Source organism: Dendropsophus ebraccatus, chromosome 8 (genome assembly GCF_027789765.1).
Source record: "Dendropsophus ebraccatus isolate aDenEbr1 chromosome 8, aDenEbr1.pat, whole genome shotgun sequence".
Lineage (NCBI taxonomy): Eukaryota > Metazoa > Chordata > Amphibia > Anura > Hylidae > Dendropsophus > Dendropsophus ebraccatus.
The window spans coordinates 46,953,584-46,980,010 of NC_091461.1; the positions used below are offsets into that span (position 1 = coordinate 46,953,584).

The 26,427-nt window shown below is 45.1% G+C and overlaps 1 protein-coding gene across 1 annotated transcript in view; it reads left to right on the top strand.

Moving 5' to 3' along the window:
* IPMK (inositol polyphosphate multikinase) overlaps positions 1 to 26,427 on the top strand; it is a 49,062-nt gene that overhangs the window by 12,296 nt on the left and 10,339 nt on the right. The window contains exons 3-4 of the mRNA XM_069980320.1: positions 465 to 561; positions 2,141 to 2,313. Coding sequence (XP_069836421.1) covers positions 465 to 561; positions 2,141 to 2,313 — 270 coding nt within the window. The remainder of the gene's footprint in view (positions 1 to 464; positions 562 to 2,140; positions 2,314 to 26,427) is intronic.

Consider the following 26,427-nt stretch of genomic DNA (forward strand, 5'->3'; position numbering starts at 1 on the left):
CCAGGTGTCTTATGAGCCTGAGCTGTTTTGCCTACACAATATTAGTGAGGGGGTTTTAATGTTTTGGGTGATCGGAGTCTATTGGCCTGACTTTAGGAGTAATAGTTTCCTTTGATTTAAGGAATTTTGCGAGGTCTCGCTCCCTTTCTGTGATCTTTCATTTTGTGCAGCTATTGGCAGCGGAGTCTTCTATCTCAACTAGAGAACCTCACGTTCGCTCTATTACAGTGTCATTAGGAAGAAAGCCGACTTTACAGCTACTGCATGTTTGAAGTTTTCTATTCCCTGGAGGGGTAAAAGATGAAGATCCGTCACTTTAACGTTTCACAGATGATTCCTGTGTAGGGATTGCCGCCAGAAACTATAGCAAAACAGCCAAATAACTCATTTCTTTCTTTCTCCCCCCCCCCCCCCCCCCATCTTTTTTTTTTTTTTTTTTTTTTTTTTTAACTTTTTATATACAGGTTTTCTCAAGTGACTGCACTGATCCTAAGCTGCGTGACCTACAGATATTTTTACCGAAATACTTTGGCCCATGGTCACCCCCGGGATCTACAAATGGTATATTGCTTTTTTATGGATATATAATTTTTGCAAAGACTTATGCTTGATAACCATTGCTGCACGTTATAGTTACTTGAAGGGTTTGCCTAGTCTAATAAACCTATTTTCATATAACCTGTTGGGAGATTCTCAGTAATAGAGGGGGGTCTTCTTCAGGATCCTCATCCCGCACACAGTGGAGAGCACTTTTTTTTATTTTTTATTTTATCCTCTTTATTTAAAATAATCATATATATCTCTCAAAGCTCCACAATTCTTTTGTTTCTCTTGCTTATCTATAGTTCCTGAGCAATACATTAATTCTTTACCATGGGATGCACCTCCCCGAGTTCTGACCCATATACCTCTAGATATTTCATTTATAATTATATCTATTTATAATTATATCTATGTTCTATTCTCATATCTCTCCTTACTAGGGATTGGTTTGGAGGGCTCTGGCTAAGAACCTGGTTAACGACCCAGCACCTGTTCATGCATCCCTGGCTTCCCAGTCATTGAGCCATATAAAAGCTTCATTAAAGGGGTAGTGCGGCGCTCAGCAATTATTCACAGAATAACACACATTACAAAGTTAGACAACTTTTGTAATGTATGTTATGTCTGTGAATCGCCCCCTTCCCGTGTCACCCCACCCCCGCACGTGTACCCTGAAGTGTGGTGCGATATACATACCTGACGCGTGTCGACCCCCGTCTTCTGTCGATGCAATCTTCTGGAGGCCGGCCGACTCGCTGCAGCCGTCCCGCATGCTGGCCCCCCCTGCAGCGTCATCAGCTGCTCAACCGTGATTGGCTGAGCATAACTGTGCACAGCCAATCGCGGCTAAGCACAGTTATGACGCAGCAGAGGGGGAGCAGCAGGAGCGGGTCGGCCGGCCTCCCGAAGATGACGTCTTTTGAAGAAAATGGCGGACGGGGTCGGTCGACACGGATCAGGTATATATAGCGCACCACACTTCCAGGTACACGTGCGGGGTTGGGGGGACACGGGAAGGGGGCGATTCACAGACATAACATACATTACAAAGTTGTATAACTTTGTAATGTGTGGTGTTCTGTGAATAATTACTGAGCGCCGCACTACCCTGTACTGATATGCACGGTCGACCCTTGTATCAGGTTTGGGTCTGCCTGTATAAAAGGACCTTTACACGGTCAAACATACCTAATTCTAAAACTTTAACATTTTAGATTACTGTGTGGTAATACACTAGTCCAGAGGTTTATGTATTTTATTCCCCTCTCCTGATGCCAGCGGTCTAGGCATTGCATCTGTGAGGGAGTGCAGAAAGCCCCAGTATTCCAGTCTGTAAGTGTCCGTACTCCCATTTAGGCCCAGTGTTATCAATCTGCCTGAAACCACAGATGTCTGGTTTTGTCCATAGCAACTAATTACAGCTCCGCTTTTCTTTTACCAAAGCTTAAGATAAAAAAGCTAAACCCTGATCAATTACTATGGGCAAAACCAGACAATTGTGGTTTCAGGCAGATAGGTTTTAAACTTTTTTTTTTTTTTTTTTAATTATACCAAATGTATGTGTGCTTGTATTGAAGTGTTTTTTCATCTTTACTAGATCTCTATTTAAAACTGGAAGATGTAACTCGAAAGTTTAACAAGCCGTGTATCATGGATGTAAAGATAGGCCAAAAGAGTTATGATCCACATGCGTCAGCTGAGAAGATCCAGCAGCAGATCAGCAAGTACCCCCTGATGGAAGAGATTGGCTTCTTGGTTTTAGGCATGAGGGTAAGGATGGTTCCTAAGGCTTTGTGCATTATTCTTTGTTTACCTCCACCATGTCATGTTCCAAGTACATTCCTGTATACTTTTACGTTTTACCCTCTAGTAGGGATGTCACAATACCAGAATTTTAAGTTCAATACCGATACCAGCTTTCTTATTTCGATACTCTATACTAATTCGATACTAAATAAAGTTTGAAAAAGACACGGAAAAATACAAATATAATTCCCCCCCGCCCAGACTGCGGATATGATGCCCCCATGTACAACATCTTTTATTTATGTGACCTTTTGATTGCTTTGTTACATTTTATAGTTCTGACAATTATGCATGCAATGGAGGCCAAATACATGTATGTTTCCTTTAAAAAAAAAAAAAAAAAAAAAAAGGGAAAAGGGGGGATTATTAGAACCTTTTTTTTTTTATTTCCTCTACCTTGCAGCATACCTTCTTATGCACTACAACTTCCAGCATACCTTCTTATGCACTACAACTCCCAGCATACCCTCTTGTGGGAAGTTGTAGTGCACAAGGAGGTATGCTGGGAGTTGCAGTTGTGCAGCAGCAACCTCCTGACACTAACTCCCAGCAGCATACCAACTTGTGCACTACAACTCCCAGCATACCTCCTTGTGCACAAAGAGGTATGCTGGGGGTTGTAGTGCACGAGGTATGCTGCTGGGAGTTGTAGTGCAGCAGCCTCCTGACACAACTCCCAGCATGCCTTCTTGTGCACAACAACTCCCCACAAGAAGGTATGCTGGGAGTTGTTCCACTGTGTTGGCAGGCCCTGGGGGAAGGGGGAGGGGGGGGGACGACAGGATTGTGGAGGGACCCCACTGCAGCGGCAGGTCCTGTGGTGGTGGGAGAGCTGGAGGATGCAGGGAACCCCGCTGTATCTGTGGGTCCTGGAGGGTGGGGAACTGGCAGGTGCTTGGGACCAAGCTGCACAGACTGGCCCCAGGGTGGGGAGACTGGGAATGGTTAAATGACTGCCGCCCGCGGGATCGTGGCCCGCAGTCATTATCAGTGGGGGCCACTCCATATGCAGCAGACTCCTGCTGCATATGGAGCGGCTTTGAAGGGGTTAAAAGACAGCGGCATGTACAAATAGCCAACACAAGCGATCGCTATGTGTCGGCTATTTAAATTTGGTGCCGTCGAGAGCCGACAGTGCGCGGGCGGAGGAGGGGACGGCAGGGGGCGCACCGAGAACATGGCCGGCACTCAGATAGCCGCCGGCCGTGTTCTCTGCACTATACTTCATGTTAAGCTGCGCTATTATGCAGCTTAACATGAAGTATCGATACCAGGAAATCCTGGTACCGAACAGTTTTTCTGCCCGAAATATCGATAGTGGTATCGATATTTCGGTGCATCCTGCATCACTACCCTCTAGTTATAAAAGAGTTAAGGGGCTGTTAGAAGAGCATATTGGCTCCTGTCCTATTTCCCACTGCAGCTTGACTCTTTTCCCTTGTATACAGAATTCAGCTATGTTCACTGACGTTCATTGAACTCTATGGAAAACACTTGGCACTAAGCATATAATCGTTGTAGTATATTATAGATGCTGCCTATCCTGTTATCTTCTGCTTAGTGATGTTTTGTTGGTCCAAAATGTGAATTGCTATGGAATGAAGAACTGCAATGGCCTAGAAGCACGTGGCCCCGATGAAACATGTTATCTGTTGTACAGCTTCCAGTGTCTTGTTGCTGAAAACTAAAAAAAAAAATCAGCTTTTGATGAACATTATTTTAAAGCTGTTGTTCAGCTTAAACTTTAATATATTCCTGAATTAGTTCAAGGGGCAGGGCTCCAGACTAAAAAATTTACCTAGGAGCCATTGGCTCCTAACCTGAAAAATTTAGGCACCAAATAGAATATTTGGTCGCCAACATTTTAAAACATGTAAAATTAATGTTATGTTAAATGGGACTTACTGTGTGCAGAGGCCACGGCAGCATCCTCCTCCTTTAGATTCATTCTTTTCTTAGTTTGAAAACGTTCAACATGGAAACTTGCAACTTGACAACCATATACCCCCCTGCTGCCAGTGTGTTCCCTCAGCCAGCTGCCATCTTACCGGCAATGATCTACTATATAATAAATATATATATATATATATATATATATATATATATATATATATATAGCCCCCGGCAGCCGATGACATATAGCCCCTGTGGCAATGTATATGGGAAGTGGTACTGTGCAGTGTATACATACAGACACTGGGGGAAGTGGTACTGTGCAGTGTATATACATACAGACACTGGGGGAAGTGGTACTGTGCAGTGTATATACATACAGACACTGAGGGAAGTGGTACTGTGCAGTCTATACATCCTCGCACCCCACACGCACTGACTACTGCACCTGGCAACCATCACAACAGACACACTACCAATCCCCCGCCCAGGCCGCGGTCCCCCCCACACATTACTGGCCGGCTGCCACCCCTGCTGTCCCTCCGGTTGTACTCACCCACTATCTAAGCTTGGTGCCGCTGGGGTGAACTTGAAGAACCGCCGGGTGAGGAGAGGCGGGAGAGAGGCGCTGGAGGAGTGTGGCGCCTCTGCGGCCGTCCGTCCAATGAATGACGGACGTGCTGGATGACGTCACTGGAGAAGCGTGTCCCCACACACGTCATCCAGCACGTCCGTCATTCATTGGACGGATGGCCGCAGAGGCGCCACGTGATTCGGCGCAGCGTGCGGAAGTCCTTAAAGAGACAGCGCGCCGCCGGGCCAGTTGCAAATGGCGCCCAGATTAATAAATCTGGGTGCCATTTGCAAGATGTCAGTCGCATTGGCGACCATTTTGGTCGCCATCTGGAGCCCTGAGGGGAGATCCTCTGCTAAGGATTCTCATTTCTTGGTTGAAGTATGACACTAGGAGAATATAACCTTGATGGAAATGGTCACTGTGTAGGGATTCATTTCCCCTGGGGTGGCGCTGCAGTGAAATTGAACACTTTACTTGTCTTTGAAGCATCTTTAGGCCAGAATTGACAGGTACATTTTAAGGCCAAGTTTACACAATGTATTTTTTTTTTTTTTAAATAAACAATGGCTGTTGTTGCAGGTTTGCAACAACGGCTGTTTAATCACATCAGCCGATCGCATAAACACTTACGGAACCAGGGCCGTAGTGTATACACACTGTATACACTACGGCCAGGATTCCATGAGGCCGCACAGAAAACTGTCATGTCTGTTTTGTGCGGCTGCTATTCAGTAAACAGTGGCGGCACGAAATAGACTGTGCTTACAATGTAAAGTACAGCCCCGCATGCGCCCGCATTTTAATCAAGTTGAAGTGATGTTCATCTGAACGATACTGCATTATTGGCCGGGTTGAACGTCTCAGACAGCACCTGTTCTGTCACACGGCTGTGTCACAGAACGGCCACTGTTTGTGCCATGTGCGCGCATCTCCACCCGTGCCATAGACACTATTCTATGCACGGGCATGTTCCACATTCCGCAGAAAGAAATGACATGTCATTGCTTTCGGCAGAATGCGGAATCCACCTGTGCGTATAATAGGGTCTATGGCACTGGCAGAGATGCGCGCCGCCACGTGCGAGCAGGGCCGGCTCCAGGTTTTGGTGGGCCCTTGGGCGACAGAGCTTAGCGGGCCCCTTTGTATAGTAAATCATGTGGCATCACTTTTAGAGGGTCTCTATCTCTGCATTCTGTGTAGGTATACAACTGTGTATTATATACTTATTATCCTCCTGTATGTGTGTGTGTATATATCTCCCCATTCTGTGTAGGTATACAGCTGTGTATTATATACTTATTATCCCCCTGTATGAGTGTGTATATACTGTAAATCTCCATTCTGTGTAGGTATACAGCAGTGTATTATATACTTATTATCCTCCTGTATGTGTGTGTATATATCTCTCCATTCTGTGTAGGTATACAGCTGTGTATTATATACTTATTATCCCCCTGTATGAGTGTGTATATATATCTCCATTCTGTGTAGGTATACAGCAGTGTATTATATACACACTCATACAGGAGGAGGATAATAAGTATATAATACACTGCTGTATACCTACACAGAATGGAGATATATACTGTACACACTCATACAGGGGGATAATAAGTATATAAACACAGCTGTATACCTACACAGAATTGAGAGATATATACACTCATACAGGAGGATAATAAGTATATAATACACTGCTGTATACCTACACAGAATGGAGAGATATATACACACTCATACAGGGGGGGATAATAGGTATATAATACACTGCTGTATACCTACACAGAATGGAGAGATATATACACACTCATACAGGGGGGATAATAGGTATATAATACACTGCTGTATACCTACACAGAATGGAGAGACATATACTTATTATCCCCCTCCTGTATGAGTGTGTATATATCTCTCCATTCTGTGTAGGTATACAGCAGTGTATTATATACTTATTATCCTTCTGTATGAGTGTGTGTGTATATATATATATATATATATTGTAGACATGTCACTGGAGAAGTATTTGAGGGGAGGTACATCTCACCCAGGCTAAGGCATATGGTGAGATGGTGAATCCAGGTGAGATCTGTCACTCAGCAGTGTTATGCTGCTGAGGGTTTTTTCCATGTTCCGGGCCTGGATTTACTGGAATGGTGGGTAGGTTGGTAGTGGGACCTGCCATTCCCCTCCCCCGGTCCAGTTCGGGTGTTGCAGGCAGGTGTGCCTTGTTAAGCCTGCAGCAGGGTAAAAGCTCCACAGAGCTAGAGGAGATTGCTCTCAGCCAGGGTGAACAGCTTGCATGCTGTGTTTCCTGGGAGCAAGGAGTTATATCACTGCTGGGGCCTATTCACACTCCACGATACCGCCTATGGAAGTGACAGTTAGGTGACCTGTGTTAGTAAGTGCCCAGACGGGCAAGACCTTTTGTTTTGTTTTATTATCAATGCACGGTGTTGCTGTATTTATGTTGCTGGACCGTTTATGCTACAAATAAACACCAAAGCTGTTTTTAAGTCCAAGTTTGCTGCCTGAACTGTGTCCAAACACACCATCCCCCGGGAAGATCCCTACAATTGGTGCTGCGGAGCGGGCAAAACGGTTGCTAGGGGCAACGGTGTGCATCAACTTGGCTACAGCTACTCATGTCCTGGGTGAAGGCTGCTGCTTCACTCCAAAAACAGCCAAGCAACATGGAGGAGATGATGAAGCAGTTAATGCAAGTGAGTTTGCAGCAACAACAGGCTCTGACAGACGCTAACCTGCGCCATGAACAGACAATGGCTGCACAACAGAGACTTATTGAGCACCTAATAGCAAAGCAGGAGGCGTCTGCAGGTGCTAATCCCCAGCTGGTGGCAGCAGCCGCGCCAGAGACTTTGTCTGTGAAAAGAGCCGTGCAGCGTGCGCTGCAAAAGATGACTGCGGATGATGATATTGAGGCCTACTTAACTGTCTTTGAGCGGGTGGCTGAGAGAGAGAAGTTACCCTCCACTGAGTGGGCAGAAGTGATTGCGCCTTATTTAACAGGCGAACCTCAAAAGGCCTATTATGACCTCAGTGAGCAAGAGGTCAAAGACTATCCTCGGCTAAAAGCAGAGATACTCGCCCGACTAGGAGTTACTGCTGCTGTCCGTGCCCGAAGGGTCCGCAACTGGAGCTACAGTCTGGACAAGTCAGCGAGGTCCCAGATGTACGACCTGATCCATTTGGCAAGAAAGTGGTTGGAGCCAGACACCTCTACTCCTGCCCAGATCCTAGAGAGGGTCGTGATGGATCGCTACCTCCGTGCCCTTCCTGCTGATCTACAACGCTGGGTGGGACAAGGCGACCCTAGGAGTGCCAACGAACTCGTCAGCCTTGTGGAGAGGTTCCAGGCGACCGAGGACTACCTCCGTGATGTTCCTGCCGCACCGTCACCTCCCCGGAGTGCCAGATCTGTGCCATCATCTGGTAAGAGACTTCCATCTATTGGGGGAGTGTGGAGGGGTGCTGATAGAGGGAAGAGCGCTCAGGAGGTAACTCAGGGACAAAAGACTGGTGAGGGTCCCCGGTGGCTAAGTGGCCCTAAAAAGGACTCCCTGCCAAGGAGACCAGGCCCTATCCAGTGCTGGAGATGCCATGAGACGGGACATGTGTCTGCCCATTGCCCTCTTACCACTGAGCCCATGGAGTGTGACGCTAGCCGGCGTCAGTCGCTATTTGCGGAACCGTCTCTTGTTGCGGTCACTGGACTAGAGACTGAACCGCAAGTCTGCCACATTACTGTCAATAACTTCCCTGTTAAGGCGTTGCTGGACTCAGGAAGCCTTGTCACCTTGGTGCATGCCAGCCTGGTGACTGGGGACTTTGTGCCAAAAAGACATATGAGTGTGGTGTGCATACATGGCGATACAAAGGTTTACCCTATAGTACTGGCTAATGTCGGGACTGAACTAGGCGCTGTACAGTATGAAGTGGGTGTGGTTAAAAACCTTATGCATAATGTGATATTGGGGCGTGATTTTCCATTGTTCTGGGCTCTATGGGGAAAACAACAATCCCCTGAAAGGAGTGAGGAGACCCCTAAGTCTATTGCATTACCCATGGTAAAAGATAAAAATGTACAGGATGAAAATGCTTTTCCTTTGCAGGTCCTGGCTGGTGAGGAAGAGGCTCCTCCCTCTGACCCGAATGTTCCCGACTTAGAGGTGTCCAGGGATAATTTTGGTACTGCACAATTACAGGACCCCACTCTCAGAAATGCTAGAGAGCAGGTCACTGTTATGAATGGGGTACCTCAGGAACCAGAAGCTGAGGAAAAGTTTCCACATTTTTCTGTGACTAATGATCTCTACTATAGAGTCACTAAGATTAATGATGAGGTGGTGGAACAGCTTCTGGTCCCTAAGTCGTACCGGCGTCAGGTACTCGACATGGCCCATAGTCATGTCCTTGGGGGCCACTTGGGGACAGATAAAACGCAGGAGAGAGTCCTCCAGAGGTTTTATTGGCCTGCGATTTATGCTGACATAAAAAAATACTGTGAGTCGTGCCCCACTTGTCAGCTTAACGCCCCAGTGTCGCATTTCCGCAGCCCGTTGGTATCGCTCCCCATCATAGAGGTACCTTTTGACCGCATTGCAATGGACTTGGTGGGTCCCATTGTAAAGTCAGCAAGGGGACACCAGTACATTTTGGTGGTCTTAGACTACGCAACCCGTTATCCTGAGGCTGTACCCCTAAGAAACACTGCGTCTAAAACAATTGCCCGTGAGTTGTTTTATATGTTTTCCAGAGTGGGGATCCCCAAAGAAATCTTGACCGACCAAGGTACTCCGTTTATGTCAAAGGTAATGAAGGACCTGTGCAAACTGTTTAAAATCTCACACCTTCGGACCTCTGTATATCACCCACAGACGGACGGGTTAGTGGAGAGGTTTAATAAAACCCTGAAACATATGTTAAAGAAAGTAGTGGAAAAAGATGGTCGGGATTGGGATCACTTACTACCTTACCTGATGTTTGCTATTAGGGAAGTGCCCCAATCATCCACAGGGTTCTCTCCCTTCGAATTAGTCTATGGTCGTCACCCTAGGGGTTTGTTGGATATAGCGAAAGAGACATGGGAAAGTGAGTCCACCCCATACAAGAGTGTTATAGAGCATGTAGCACAAATGCAGGACCGTATAGCCACTGTAATGCCCCTAGTAAGGGAACACCTCCAGAGGGCGCAAGAGGGCCAAAGCAGAATTTACAATCGTTCTGCAAGAATCAGGACCTTTAGCCCAGGTGACCGGGTCCTCATACTTGTTCCCACAGTAGAAAGCAAATTCTTAGCAAAGTGGCAGGGTCCCTATGAAATTGTAGAGAAGATCAGTGAGGTCAACTACAAGGTACACCAACCAGGTAGAAGGAAGCCTTTCCAAGTTTATCACATAAACTTGATCAAGCCCTGGAAAGACAGGGAATCCTTGGTGGCGACAAAGCCTGTTGGTCATCTGTCCCCACCAATCCCTCCGGTCAGGATTGGTGACACCCTATCAGTGTCACAGAAGCAGGAAGCTAAGGAGTTCCTGCAGAAAAATAAAGACAAGTTTTCTGACCTCCCAGGGCGTACGCATCTCATTAGTCATCATATTGAAACTGAGCCTAGAAGCAGAGTAAACCTTAAGCCCTATAGGATACCAGAAGCACGGAGGGAGGCGGTATCATCCGAGGTAAAACGTATGCTTGACCTAGGAGTCATTGAGGTGTCCCAGAGCGAGTGGTCCAGCCCGATTGTGTTAATCCCAAAGCCCAATGGAACTTGGAGGTTCTGTAATGATTTTAGAAAGTTAAATGAGATCTCCAAGTTCGATGCCTACCCCATGCCCAGGGTAGATGAGTTGATCGAAAGGATGGGTAATGCTAGGTACATAACTACCCTTGATCTCACTAAGGGCTACTGGCAGATCCCCCTCACTCCTAAGGCTAGAGAGAAGACTGCATTCTCCACCCCTGATGGGCTCTTCCAATATGTAGTGATGCCATTCGGGTTACATGGAGCCCCTGCCACTTTTCAGAGGTTGATGGACTTGATCCTGCGACCACATCGGGACTACTCTGCTGCCTACCTCGATGATGTGGTCATTTTTAGCCCTGATTGGGAAAGTCACCTCTGTAAGGTCCAGGCGGTGTTAGATGCCATAAGTGATGCGGGGTTAACCATCAATGCAGAGAAGTGTGCACTAGCCTTAGAGGAGGCCAAATACCTGGGATACATTATTGGGAGGGGGTTAGTGAAACCACAACTGAATAAAATTGAGGCAATACAGAATTGGCCCAAACCCCTCACAAAGAAACAGGTCAGAGCTTTCCTGGGTATTACAGGCTATTACCGTAGGTTCGTGCCAAACTTTGCCACAGTTGCAGCCCCGCTAACTGACCTGACAAAGGGTGCGAAGTCCGCAATGGTGACATGGACTCCAGAGGCCGAGAAGGCTTTTCAAAGCCTTAAATCTGCCTTGTGTCAACAACCTGTACTAGTTACCCCTGACTTTAGGCAAGAATTTCTGGTCCAGACAGATGCCTCCAACACAGGGTTAGGTGCCGTCCTCTCACAGGTCGTGAATGGCGAGGAGCACCCAGTGATGTACTTAAGCAGGAAGCTATCCCCGGCCGAGAAAAACTACGCCATTGTTGAGCGAGAGTGTCTGGCAGTGAAATGGGCCCTAGAGTCCCTGAGGTACTACCTGCTAGGCAGAAAATTTAAGTTAGTGACAGACCATGCCCCCTAACATGGATGAAGGTTAATAAGGAGAAAAATGCGAGGGTAACTAGATGGTTTCTCTCCCTCCAAAACTTTAATTTCACGGTGGAACACAGGCCAGGAAAGTTACAGGCAAATGCTGACGCCCTATCAAGGGTACACTGTCTGTGGGGACAGAATGCTCAGCCCTCCGGTCTGAAAAAGAGGGGGGGGATATGTAGACATGTCACTGGAGAAGTATTTGAGGGGAGGTACATCTCACCCAGGCTAAGGCATATGGTGAGATGGTGAATCCAGGTGAGATCTGTCACTCAGCAGTGTTATGCTGCTGAGGGTTTTTTCCATGTTCCGGGCCTGGATTTACTGGAATGGTGGGTAGGTTGGTAGTGGGACCTGCCATTCCCCTCCCCCGGTCCAGTTCGGGTGTTGCAGGCAGGTGTGCCTTGTTAAGCCTGCAGCAGGGTAAAAGCTCCACAGAGCTAGAGGAGATTGCTCTCAGCCAGGGTGAACAGCTTGCATGCTGTGTTTCCTGGGAGCAAGGAGTTATATCACTGCTGGGGCCTATTCACACTCCACGATACCGCCTATGGAAGTGACAGTTAGGTGACCTGTGTTAGTAAGTGCCCAGACGGGCAAGACCTTTTGTTTTGTTTTATTATCAATGCACGGTGTTGCTGTATTTATGTTGCTGGACCGTTTATGCTACAAATAAACACCAAAGCTGTTTTTAAGTCCAAGTTTGCTGCCTGAACTGTGTCCAAACACACCATCCCCCGGGAAGATCCCTACAATATATATATATATATATATATATATATATATATATATATATATATATATATATATATATATATATATATATATATATATATATATATATATATATATATATATTGTATATCTCCATTCTGTGTAGGTATACAGCAGTGTATTATATACTTATTATCCTCCTGTATGAGTGTATATATCTCTCAATTCTGTGTAGGTATACAGCTGTGTTTATATACTTATTATCCCCCTGTATGAGTGTGTACAGTATATATCTCCATTCTGTGTAGGTATACAGCAGTGTATTATATACTTATTATCCTCCTCCTGTATGAGTGTGTATATAATACACTGCTGTATACCTACACAGAATGGAGATATATATACACACTCATACAGGGGGATAATAAGTATATAATACACAGCTGTATACCTACACAGAATGGAGATATACAATATATATATATATATATATATATATATATATATATATATATATATATATATATATATATATATATATATATATATATACACACACACACTCATACAGAAGGATAATAAGTATATAATACACTGCTGTATACCTACACAGAATGGAGAGACATATACTTATTATCCCCCTCCTGTATGAGTGTGTGTGTGTGTGTATATATATATATATATATATATATATATATATATATATATATATATATATACTTATAATACACTGCTGATCACCTACACTAAATGGAGAGGAAAAAATAGCAATACAACAGTGGATTTATTGCATATTGTGACTCCCCCATGGAAAGTAAAGGGGAAAATCTGCAATAAATCCACTGCAGCAGATATGCCACAGGTGACCCTACCTTCCTACTCCCAGCACACATAGACAGATACTCATACACAACACCTGCATAGACTTACACACACAACACTAGCATACTGACTTACACACACACAACACCTGCATACAGACTTGCATACATATGCATGTATACTCAGTCACACATACACTCACCTCTGTATCTGTCAGTCCTGTTACATCTTCTCCCTCTGCCTGGGCCGCTGTGGAGGGGTCAGGAGACCCAGGAATACAGGAGGGGGCAGGGAAGCACCGCACAGGCAGCACTGTGGGGAGGCTTCTGGGCCCTGACCTGCTGTTTGGCCTCTACAGGCTGCCGTGCAGTGAGCCCCGCCCCCCTCTCCTCTGGTCCGACGCTGAGAGACTGAGGCCTGGAGGAGCCACAAAATGACTTAAGTGGCTCACCAGCGCCCCCCTCATCCCTGCGCCCGGATCATCCCCCCTCCCCCCACAGCCTCAGGTAATGATGTGTGCGCTCACCACCTGCACACAGTGCGATGTGTGTCAGTGTGTGAGCGCAGTGAGAGGGGAGGGAGAGGGGAAGAAATGGGTGGGCAAGTGCAGGGGGGCCCCTTGAGGCACTGTGGGCCCCGGCACTTGCCCGAGTATGCCTCGTGCTGACGCCGGCCCTGCGTGCGAGTATGAGCGACTGAATCCGCCGCGGCTCGTACGCGGGATTTCTGTAGTGTGCACGCACCCATAAGGGGGTTGCAACAATCTACACTGAAGTTAGGGGCAATGTTGTGTGGAACTTGTAACCAGCAGCTGAAAGTCCAGCAGGTTTGGATTTTTTGCTCCTGTCATGTTGTTTCATCATGACTGAGGTCACAACCTGATCACATAACATTAGATGTGATGTCGCAATCTTGGCCGATAATCAGACATCTGGCAGTGACATCTGTTTCTTATCCCTATGAACAGAATAGTGAGTATGTATGTAATGCAATAGGGGGGGATCTAATGTGTATAATGATTACATCCAATAATAAGTTCTGTGCGTGGGGGAGGGGGGGGCTATGCAGGATTTAACAAAACCAGCTCTGATTATGACGCTAAGAAAACTTCCTTTTATTCTCAGTGCTCCTGGCCCTGTGCCATATTAGCAGTGAGTTATAGTCTTAACCTGCTGTTGGTTTCCCTTTAATCTTTTTGCATTTACTTTACTTGCCATGTAAACCTGGTATCAGACCTGTAAAGTGAAGGGGAAGACTTATGGTCTGACTGTTACTATAGCGCACATCTCCATCCCTTCCAGTTTTTTTCCGATGTCCGTATCTTATGACATTGGCGCTTTTAATGTTTCCTTAAACAGTGCAGAGCGTAAAATGCATAACACATGTCACATTTCTGGCTTGTCTGGCAGCGAGTTGGGTTAAACGCCTCTAATGGAGCTTATCGTCCATTATCCCTCACACAAAGCTTTTACACCTACTGTTCTAAATCCCGATTTGAGCATTGGAACACAGTCAAACATAATAAGCCTGCGGGGAACTAATTTTCTTTGGAGAAAATTTCACAAGATCCACTGGATGAGTCACATGTTGTCCGGGCGGTGTTTATCTACTGGAGTTTACTTTAATTCCGTGATGTGCAAAGTGAAGTCTGTCAGCCAAGGGGGAATTTGTCTGGGTGCAGATTAAGCTTCAGGTTTTGGCAGGAGGTTGCTGAATACCATCTAAAAGGTAAATGCAGCTTGTACCTGGCCTGTTATTGTGTAGCGTACAACCCTGCCAGAAATGGTGGACTCCTCACACTTAGAGGAGGGTCGTACAACCCTTTTACTTTGTCACAACGCTATGTGAAGGATCTGAACTGCTTTAAAATGTAGTGTGGGTCCTGTACTAATGTATGTTACAAAGTAGTTAAAGGGTCACCTGAAACATCACAATGAAACTGCTGACACCGTTTCATAGAGATGATAACACAAACAGTAATGGGACCTTCAGGTCAGTGGCTGCAATGCACGGAAAAAAAAAATATTTTTTTTACGGCCGCAGAAACTGGCTGGGGTTTGCATCACCTCTCCCTGCTCCATTGCATTGCCCTTCCGCTGTATTCTCTTCCAGTGATGATTGACATGTGGGGTTCTCTAAGCTCTGCTGAAATCCTGTGCAGGTGCTGTTGCAGTGGTGAGTCGCTTAAGATGCCACCGAAGGAACGGCACCCGTCCAGGATTTCACCAGGCTCCGAAAACCGTCTGTCATTCATAGCTGGAGGAGCAGGGAGAGTCGATGCAGACCAGGATATGTCTCTGTCACACTTTACTCTGCCAGACAGAGCTACAGACCTACAAACTGAAGGTACCAGCAGTTACATTGGGATGTTCCAGGTGACAGTTTCCCTTTAAGGATAGGCCCATGCCAACATGTGTGATGTTTTTCTCCAGGAAAGCAGTGGAGGGCTTCTTAAAGGGTTACTTTCAGGTTACAAACCCACTTGGCGGGTCTGCAGCGAGTCTCCATGCTGCGTTTTTGCAGCGAGACTCGCTGCAGATCCCGGCCCTATACTTTTAATGGCAGACAAACACGCAGCAGGGATGTACCGGGGCTGCGGGCGGCTGGCTGGAGCATATACTTCACTGGTCCCCGCTCCGGCTTGCTGAAGAAATCGGGAACCGCCGGAGCCGGGATCAGGTGAAGTATCAGCTCCGGCGGCGGGGGGGTTAATGGGGAGGGCTGCAGACAAACTCGCAGAAGGGATGTACATCCCTGCTGCGTGTTTGTCTGCCATTAAAAGCATAGGGCCGGGATCTGCAGCGAGTCTCGCTGCAAAAACGCAGCATGGAGACTCGCTGCAGACCCGCCAAGTGGGTTTGTAACCTCAATCAATCAATCATAAACATGATGCACTTTGTCTACTGTGATGTCTAACTGACTCTGTAAAACTATTAGATGGCTTACATCTTCTTCAGCCAATCAGAGCTAAGCAACCTGAGTCATTTGACAAAGTGAGGCTGGCCTAATATGGCTTGGACCCGCCTCCCTCTTGATGATGTCATTGCCACAATATGGCTTCCACAGAACAGCCAGGGGTCAACAGTCGTTAGGTAAGAATGAGTTTACTTCACTTCCTGGTGGGGGGTTGAGGGGGAAAAAGATAATGAAGAGGGGCAGATAGGTGATTAAAGCATATTACAATGTTATATAACTTTTGTAATGTGTTTAACCCCTTAGCGACCCATGACGTATCTGATACGTCATGGTGCCGCTCGGGGTGTTCAGAGCGGGGTCCTGCCGGGACCCCGCTCTGAACGGCGCTGATCACGGCTGACACGTGCAGCCGGGCAGTGCCTCTATTAGCCGGCGCGGGTCCCGTTGCCGCGCCGGCTAATTAAGCCTCTCAGGTTTGACAGCTGCACTTAGAAGCTTCAGACCTCACGTCCCTGGTGTCTAGTGGGACGGATCTCCCCCCCGCGATCCGTTCTTCTGCCCGTGCCGGGCCTCAGCGTCGGAATGACGCTGATCCCGGCTCGGCAATAGATTGCTATGGCCTGCAGCAGGCCATAGTAATCTATGACCGATCTAATCGATCTTTGCTGTGTATATACACAGCATTGATCTCTATGAGAGATCAGTGCTGTGTATATACAAGTCCCCCAGGGGGGCTTCTAGTTACAGTAAAAAAAAAAGTAAAAAAGTGTTTTTATTAATAAAAAATCCCCTCCCCTAATAAAAGTCCAAATCACCCCCCTTTTCCCATTTTATAAATATAAATTAATAAATAAATAAATAAACATATTTAGTATCGCTGCGCGCGTAATTGCCCGAACTATTAATTAATCACATTCCTGATCTCGCACGGTAAACGGCGTCAGCGCCAAAAAATTCTAAAGTGCAAAATTGCGCATTTTTGGTCGCATCAAATCCAGAAAAAATGTAATAAAAAACGATCAAAAAGTCGTATATGCGCAATCAAGGTACCGATAGAAAGAACACATCATGGCGCAAAAACTAACACCTCACACAGCCCCATAGACCAAAGGATAAAAGCGCTATAAGCCTGGGAATGGAGCGATTTTAAGGAACGTATATTTGTTAACAATGGTTTGAATTTTTTACAGGCCATCAGATACAATATAAGTTATACATGTTATATATCATAGTAATCGTAACGACTTGAGAAACATGCAAAACAAGTCAGTTTTACCATAGGACGAACGGCGTAAATGCAAAACTCCCCGAAATCAAAACAAATTCGTTTTTTTTTCAATTTGACAGCGCAAATGATTTTTTTCCGGTTTCGCAGCATATGTTATGGAAAAATAATGCCTGTTATTGCAAAGTACAATTGGTTTCGCAAAAAATAAGCGCTCATATACGTCTCTAGGTGAAAAAATGCAAGCGCTATGGACTTTTAAACTTAAAATGGAATAAGCAAAAGCGCAAAAACGAAAATAGGCTTTGACCTTAAGGGGTTAAATTACTGGGAAAAAGCTTTTCGATGGAGTACCCCTTTTAGAAGTACTTAGTGCTTTAGGAATAACCACAGAACGTATGTGTTGAACTGACAACTTAAAGGGAACCAGTCGCGAGAAATCGGACGTAAATCAGACCTATGTAGGCATGGGGCGTTCCCGTAGTGACATCTGGTGGGAAACTACTTCGGTAACCATGCCTTTCCTTAGCATTGGGGCCAGTAGTGTCACAAAGTGGCTATCCCTGAGTGCTGGCGCTCCCATAGAGGCGTGATTACCATAGATGTTTCCCGCCAGCTGAGAATACATAGCCGTTGAGGCCCGCCCGATGCCTACATAGGTATAATTTACATACAGCGCAGGACATTTACAATGTACATTTTTGGACCATAGGAGTAATGCTTATAGCGATTACTTATGTGGTTGGAAACATGGCTGGGGGCTATATTGCATTGTATTTATAGCTGCGGCCACTATTTTCTCATGATTGGTTCCCTTTAATTTTTCTTTAACAGTGAAACAAATGCTTGATGATACAGTGTGTACTGTGCAGCATCATACACTTGGTGCTTACAAGTTATTTTAAAGTGCACCCATAATTATCAATGAAAAGTGCTTTGACAGATCATGTCGCTTTGTTTCCTAGGTCCCATATTCAGAATGCACTGGTCAGCCTAGATATTGGTGCCTAGGGAACATAGCAGTAGGCTTGGTCTCCTATTGCTTGGTTAGGAGCACCCAAGAGCACAGAACATGGCAGATCCATACAGCAATTAAGAAGCTAAATCACAATTTAAAAAATTATCACAGTGGAGAACTGTGCGCTATAATTTTCCAGCTATAATAACAACAAACGTATTAGATATAACAAACGACTTAACATTTGCTTAACCTGACTACTTGGCCAGTTTCATTCGGACAATTTTATTGAGTCTACTGAAAAGGAAAACCCATTCCCTTACATGCAGGAAAAAGGCTGTATAAGGAAAGAATTAAAGGGGTACTCCAGATAAGTCTTGTCAGAATGTTATACAGATGTGTTAATTATTTCAGTATCTCAAGCGTTCCAGTACTTATCAGCTGCTGTATGTCCTGTAGGAAGTGGTGTATTCTTTCCAGCCTGAGACAGTGCTCTCTGCTGCCACCTCTGTCTGTGACAGGCACTGTCCAGAGCAACAGAAGTTCTTGATGGGGATTTTCTACTTCTCTGGACAATTCCTGGCATGGACAGAGGTGGCAGCAGAGAGCATTGTGTCAGACTGGAAAGGATACACTTCCTGCAGGACTTCCAGCAGCTGATAAGTACTGGAAGATTTACAAATCTGTTTAACTTTCTGAAATCAGTTAAGATAAAAAAAAAAAAAAAAAAAAATATATATATATATATATATATATATATATATATATATATATATATATATATATATATATATATATAATATATATTTTTTGCCAGAGTACCCCAGCAATTTCTTTTTCAAAGATTCCGAATGATCATTTTTGTGTCATAGACAAGTTATGGTATTTCAGCTGACCTCTATCGGAACTGTATGTATGACCCTGCATTGTGTTTTTTTTTTCTTCTGTCAGGAAGTCACTTAGAGGACTAGAAAGACAGACATCATTGCAGTTCACATCTGGGATCTTTTTGGGTTACTAGGTAGTTAATTCACATCCCATCCGCAAATACATAAATCATCATATCATAAAATACATGTGTGTACCTGATCATTTTTCTTGCCTTGCATGTACACATCATTGTGTTATAACTGGATAATACTTGTTTAGTAAAATACAAGCGATAGATTGATGCTTTGGGGTTTTAGAGTGAATTATGCAAATATTTTTGAATAAATAAATAATTAAATGTCCGCATTTGCAGGTTTTGCTTTACATCTGAAATGGTACTGCAGCAAAATCTGCAATGGTAATTTGTATCTCCTAGACTGTGTTGTGTGTTTTTTTTTGTTTTTTTTTTTTTAAGTAATTTAGAGACAGCTACTGAATTTTTTTTTTTTTTTCTGTAATATAATTTTTATTTTTATGGGGCCAGCCATCTCACCTGCAGCACTGTGTAAAGCTCCTGTGCAGCTGCAGCAGCTTTATACCTAAGAAAATGTCAGTGCGCTCAGTGGGGATGAGTGACAGGCAGAGAGGCCTGTTACTGGCTCCTCTCCCTGTCAATCATCCCCCTCGAGCGTGCTGACAGGGAGAGAGTGGTGACTAGACACGTGCGGGGAGCTGTCCAGATGACTACCTGCCGTGTGCCGAGGGGGATTAAACTTTAAGCAGGGAACCAATTGGGCTGATTTGGTTCCCCTTTAACAGCATTTAGAGACTTTTTTTATTTTTTTATTTACAGCATGCCACATGAACGTGGGCAATAATAGGACAGGAGCAGTCCTTTTGACATAGATGGGAAAGGTGTCTGGATATGATTTGTAACCCTCGAAGAGGTCATTCCACAGGGAGGGCGAGGCTGAGCTGTGAGCTTCATCTTTTGTCTTCTCTATCTTTTAAACTGCACAGGTCACTTTTCAGTAGTATTCTCCTCATTAACACAAACAGAACACTTCGCTTAGTATTAGGCTTAAAGGGAACCTGTCACCCCCCGTGCCGGGGTGACAGGCTCCCGACCCCCCATTAGAGACCCCTATACTTACCTAATCCCGCCGGGTCCCGCTTCTGAAGATGGTCGGGTCCCGGAGATCTCAGCCGCCGCAGCCCGGTGCGCGCGCTGAGAGATGAGTCCAACACCCATAGAGAATGACAGGAGAGTCCAGTGCTCCGTCATTCTCTATGAGCGTTGGACTCATCTCTCAGCGCGCGCGCCAGGCTGCAGCGGCTGAGATCTCCGGGACCCGACCATCTTCAGAAGCGGGACCCGGCGCGATGAGGTAAGTATAGGGGTCTCTAACGGGGGGTCGGGAGCCTGTCACCCCGGCACGGGGGGTGACAGGTTCCCTTTAATGAGAGTAAATATTGATAGAGTTCATGACTTCTCTAAAATAATTCTCTAAAAATATGTTTAACCTCTTCAAGACCAAGCCTATTTGCACCTAAAAGACCAGGCTCATTTTTCAAAATCTGACCTGTCTCACTTTATGCTCTTATAGCTCAGTGATGCTTTAATGTATGCTAGCGATTCTGAGATTGTTTTTTCGTCACATATGGCACTTTATATTAGTGGCAAAATTTGGTCACTACTTTTATGTGTTTTTTGTGAAAAACATCAAAATATCATGAAAAATTAAAAAAATTAGCATTTTATCCCCTTAAGGACAGAGCCAATTTCGATTTTTGCGTTTTCGTTTTTTCCTCCTTGTGCATCAAAGGCCATAGCACTTGCATTTTTCCACCTAGAAACCCACATGAGCCCTTATTTTTTGCATCACTAATTGTACTTTGCAATGACAGGCTGAATTTTTGCATAAAATACACTGCGAAACCAGAAAAAAATTCAAAGTGTGGTGAAATTGAAAAAAAAACAAACGCATTTTGTTTATTTGGGGGAAATGTGTTTTTACGCCATTCGCCCTGGGGTAAACCTGACTAGTTATGCATGTTCCTCAAGTCGTTACGATTAAAACGATATATAACATCTATAACTTATATTGTATCGGATGGCCTGTAAAAAATTCAAACCATTGTCAACAAATATACGTCACTTAAAATCGCTCCATTCCCAGGCTTATAGCGCTTTTATCCTTTGGTCTATGGGGCTGTGTCAGGTGTCATTCGTTGCGCCATGATGTGTTCTTTCTATCGGTACCTTGATTGCGCATATACGACTTTTTGATCGCTTTTTATTAAAATTTTTCTGGATTTGATGCGACCAAAAATGTGCAATTTTGCACTTTGGGATTTTTTTGCGCTTACGCCGTTCACCGTACGAGATCAGGAATGTGATTAATTAATAGTTCGGCCGATTACGCACGTGGCGATACCAAACATGTTTATTTATTTATTTGTTAACTTTTATTTATAACCTGGGAAAAGGGGGGTGATTCAGACTTTTATTAGGGGAGGGGGCTTTTTATTGACAACAACACTATATATATTTTTTTTTTACACTTATACTAGAAGCCCCCCTGGGGGACTTCTAGTATATATACTTTGATCTCTCATTGATCTCATATCTATGCTGCAGAGATCCATGAGATCGGCACTCGTTTGCTTTCGGCTGCTGCAGCCGGAAGTAAACGAGTGCCGAGCCGGGGACGGCGCCATCTTGGAGCGGTCCCCGGCCGGCTTCAGAAACGGAGATCGCTCCTCCGGGATAACATCCCGGAGGAGCGATCTCCGCCACTAGACACCAGGGAGACGCTGGATCCGGTAATCGGATGCAGCTGTCATGTTTGACAGCTGCATCTGATTACTGTATTAGCGGGCACGGCGATCGGACCGTGCCCGCTAATACCTACGGTCCCGGGCTACAAGTGGCACCCGGGACCGCCGCGGTTCAGAGCGGGGTCGCCGTGCGGCCCCGCTCTGGACGCCCTTACCGGCAATAGGGCGTACCTATACGCCCTTTGTCGTTAAGGGGTTAAGAACTTTGAAATTCTCTGCTTCTAAAAAAAAAAGTAACTAATTTATGTGATATGACTTTCTAAGTCACATTACCGATATGTCCTCCTTATTCTGGCTCCATTTCATAAACATATTTTACTTTTTTAGGGTGTTACGGGGCTTAGAAATTTATCAGCAAATTACCACATTTTCGTGAAAGTTTCCAAAACTGATTTTTTTAGGGACCAGTTCTTTTTTTAAGTTGATTTAGGAGGTTTGTATACTGGAAACCCCCATAAGTGACCCCATTTTGGAAACTACACACCTTAAAGAATTATTCTAGGGGTATAATGAGCATTTTAACCCTACAGGGGCTGGAGGAAAGTATTCACCATTAGGCCGTAAAAAAATGATAAATTAAAATTTTCCAATAATATACACGTTTAGATTAAAGTTTCTCATTTTCAAAAGGAACAGGAGAGAAAATTCACCCCAAAATCTGTAACACAGGTTCTCCTGAGTAGAACAGTACCCCATATGTGGGCATAAACCGCTGTATGGGCACACAGCCGGGCTCAGAAGGGAAGGAGCGCCAAATAGCATTTTCCGTGCAGATTTTTCTGAAGAAGTTTCTGAGCGCCAGGTGCGTTTTCAGTGCCCCTGTAATGTCTACAGAATAGAAAACCCCCAAAAGTCACCCCATTTTGGAAAGTACACCCCTCAAAAAATTCATCTTTGGGTAGGATGAGCATTTTGGCCCACAGGTATTAAAGTATTCAAAATTGGCCAGTAAAAATGAAAAACTTGAATTTTTCCAATAATATGTTGGTTTAGTTTGAAATTTCTAAATTTCACAAGGAACAGGAGAAAAAATGTACCCCAAAATCTGTAACGCAGGTTCTCCTGAGTAGAACGGTACCTCATATGTGAGCATAAACCACTGTATGGGCACACAGCAGGGCTCAGAAGGGAAGGAGCGCCAATTTGCTGGAGCAAAACCGCAGCTAGTAATGGTTACAATAGCGCAGTTACTAAGATAAAAAAAAAAAAAAAAGAGATTACAGGTAATGTGGGGTGGAAACGGACAGTCTGGGGTGGTTCCGGGTAATCTGGAGGTGGTTACGGGCAACCTGGGGTGGTTACGGGTAATCTGGGGTGGATACGATCAACATGGGGTGGTCAGGGGCAACCTGCTGTGGTTACAGGCAACCTGCGGTGGTTACAGGTTTCATTCATTTTTCTCTTTTGATCACTGTGAACAGACTTTAGTCTGTTCACAGTGATGGTGGCGGCCATCTTGGATCTGATGGCAGCCGCGGGGAGGGGGGGTTAGTTACTGGGGCACTAGGGGGGCTGATCTGGGGTCTGATTTTACTTATTTCATCTCCCCCCACCGTGGATTCACGGTGGGGGGAGATGAAATACAGTGGCGGCACCGGCCCATTAGTGACCGCCGTATCGGCGGTCACTAAGGGGTTAATGGGGGTCAGCTGCGGGATCGCAGCTGATTCTCATTATCTCCGGTGCTGCAGTCAGATGAGAGCGGGATAGCTATCCCTGCAGGGATCCCGCTCTCTCATCATTAACCCCGTCAGTAACAGGAACGTATATATACATTCCTACTGCACGGGGTATGTGCAATAGGAACGTGTATATATACATGTTACTGACGTGAAGGGGTTATCCAGCACTACAAAAACATTGCCACTTTCTTCCAGAGACAGCTCCACTCTTGTCTCTAGCTTGGGCAGGGTTTTGCTGCTCAGTTCTATTGAAGTGAATGGAGCTTAATTGCAAACCACTGGAGAAAGGAGTCGTGTTGTCTCTGAAAGAAAGTGGGCATGTTGTTATAGCACTGGATAACCCCTTTAACATAAAAACTTGATTTTAAGAATTTTTTTTTTTTTTATTTACCACGCATCCCCTTTAACCTCTTAAGGACACATAACGTCAAGCGTCCTTAAGAGGTGTTCAGAGCGGGGCCGGGCGGCGACCCCGCTCTGAACGCTCTGACGTTGTCCCGGAGGAGCGTTCCACACATCCTGCTCCGGCCGGGGTCTCCGCCAAAATGGCGCTGATCCCGGCTCGGCACTCGGATGCTTTCGGCTGCAGCAGCCGAAAGCATCAGAGTGCCGATCTCATTGATCTTTGCTGTATAAGTATACAAAGAACACATCATGGCGCAAAAAATGACATCTCATAAAGCCCCATAGACCAAAGCATAAAAGCGTTATAAGCCTGGGAATTTAGCAATTTTAAGGAACATATATTTGTTAAGAATGGTTTGAATTTTTTACAAGCCATCAGATAAAAGAAAAGTTATATATTGTTGTAATCGTAACGACTTGAGGAACAATGCGTAACAAGTCAGTTTTACCAGAGGGCAAATGGCGTAAAAACAAAAACCCCCTAAATTTAAAAAAATTAGTTTTTTTTTTTTCTGTTCAATTTCACCACACATTTATTTTTTTCTGGTTTCGCAGTGTACTTTATGCAAAAATTCAGCCTGTCATTGCAAAGTACAATTAGTGACGCAAAAAATAAGGGCTCATGTGGGTCTCTAGGTGGAAAAATGCAAGTGCTATGGCCTTTAAACACAAGGAGGAAAAAATGGAAATTGGCTCCGTCCTTAAGAGGTTAAAGTGACTCTGTACCCACAATCTGACCCCCCCAAACCACTTGTACCTTCGGATAGCTGCTTTTAATCTAAGATCTGTCCTGGGGTCCGTTTGGCAGGTGATGCAGTTGTTGTCCTAAAAAACAACTTTTAAACTTACAGCTCCGTGCCCAGCGGCCGTGGCCTAGATTGTGTACGCATTAGGCTGGCACACCCTCTCCGTCCCTCCTCCCCGTCCTCTTCACCTTTAGGAATGGTCCAGGCAGATTTTGTACTATTCATCACCTGTGTCAGCCCGGCACATGGGCTGGATTGTTAAGGCACCTGTGCAATGTTCAACATGGAGAAAACGTTTCAGTGGCATTCCTAATGATGAAGAGGGTGGGGAGGATGGACGAAGGGGTGGTGCAAAGTTAGGGCACAGAAATTCTAAGCCATGCCCGTTGGGCACGGGGCTGCAAGTTTAAAAGTTGTTTTTTAGGACAATAACTGCATCACCTGCTGAACGGACCCCGGGACAGATCTTGAATAAAAAGCAGCTATCTAAAGGTACAAGTGGTTTGTGGGGGTCAGATTGTGGGCACAGAGTCTCTTTAAGCACTATATAAGCAGCTGTTATATAGCTGGAGACACGTGGTTTTCCTATAGAGCAAGGAGACACATGGTATCTATTCATAAATCCAGCTGTGCTTCCAGACCATAGAAAAATACTGTCATTTTGCTGTGCAAAGAGTCAGAGGGTTTCCCAAAGCGGAAGCCCTACTAACTACCCCTCCCATCCCTCTCCCTGCTTGGGGCATTCCCTTTGACTCTTTCCATATGAAAATAAAAGCATTTTTCTATGCTATATAAGAACAGCTGGCTTTATAAAAAATATCTTGTATCTCTTTGTTCCCACAGTATCCGCAGTTTGGAATGTGAATTGCAGCTGACAGATTCACATCAAAGATTGCCGGTGACTACCCCCAGATAGATCATTATAGACAATAATTGAAGTTGCTTTGTCACTGCACACAACATTTAGTTGCTCTGTAGCTCATATCGTGCTAAAGTACTCAGGAATAGAAGGAAGAAAGTAATCCCCAAAGAAATATTAGCAAGTGTTTGTCTATTTTCTGTCTTTGCAAATGAAAATGCCGAGCTCTTAAAGGGAACCTCTCACCACTGTCGTGCTGCCTGAACCACAGATCCTTGGGTCAGTCCCTCCCGGCTTCCTGCTCCATTAGTCTTGATTGATAGATCTTTCTCTGTACACCCAACAGGGAGAGAGATATCAATCAAACCTGGCAGGGCAGGGAGTTGAGCCATATTACAGATCCCTGCACAGTGGGAGGATCTCTGTGCAACATACAACCGTGAAGCGACCATGGTGTTGAACCAGTGTTGCAGCTTCAGTGTTCTCAGGATTGAAGGAGATCATAAACTTTTAACCCCCCTACTTAAGCAGAAAGCATTCCTGTTCGGTAAGTAAGAACTGTCCAGGCTGAGTAGCTGTCACCAAGCAGCTGTACTATGCTTTTCCTCCTCTGTCACTGTAAAGCTTGGCACCGCAAGATGGATGCAAAAAATTTCCATATGCCTTTTGTCTGTCTCTTTGCCTTAGAATCTGCAAATCCTTGGCAGCCTTTCAGATATTGCCGGTTATTTGAGAAATATTAATCCTTCTATTATACCATTCTTCCCTTTTAATACACTGTAAGGCTTCCTGAGAATTGTGAGCAGG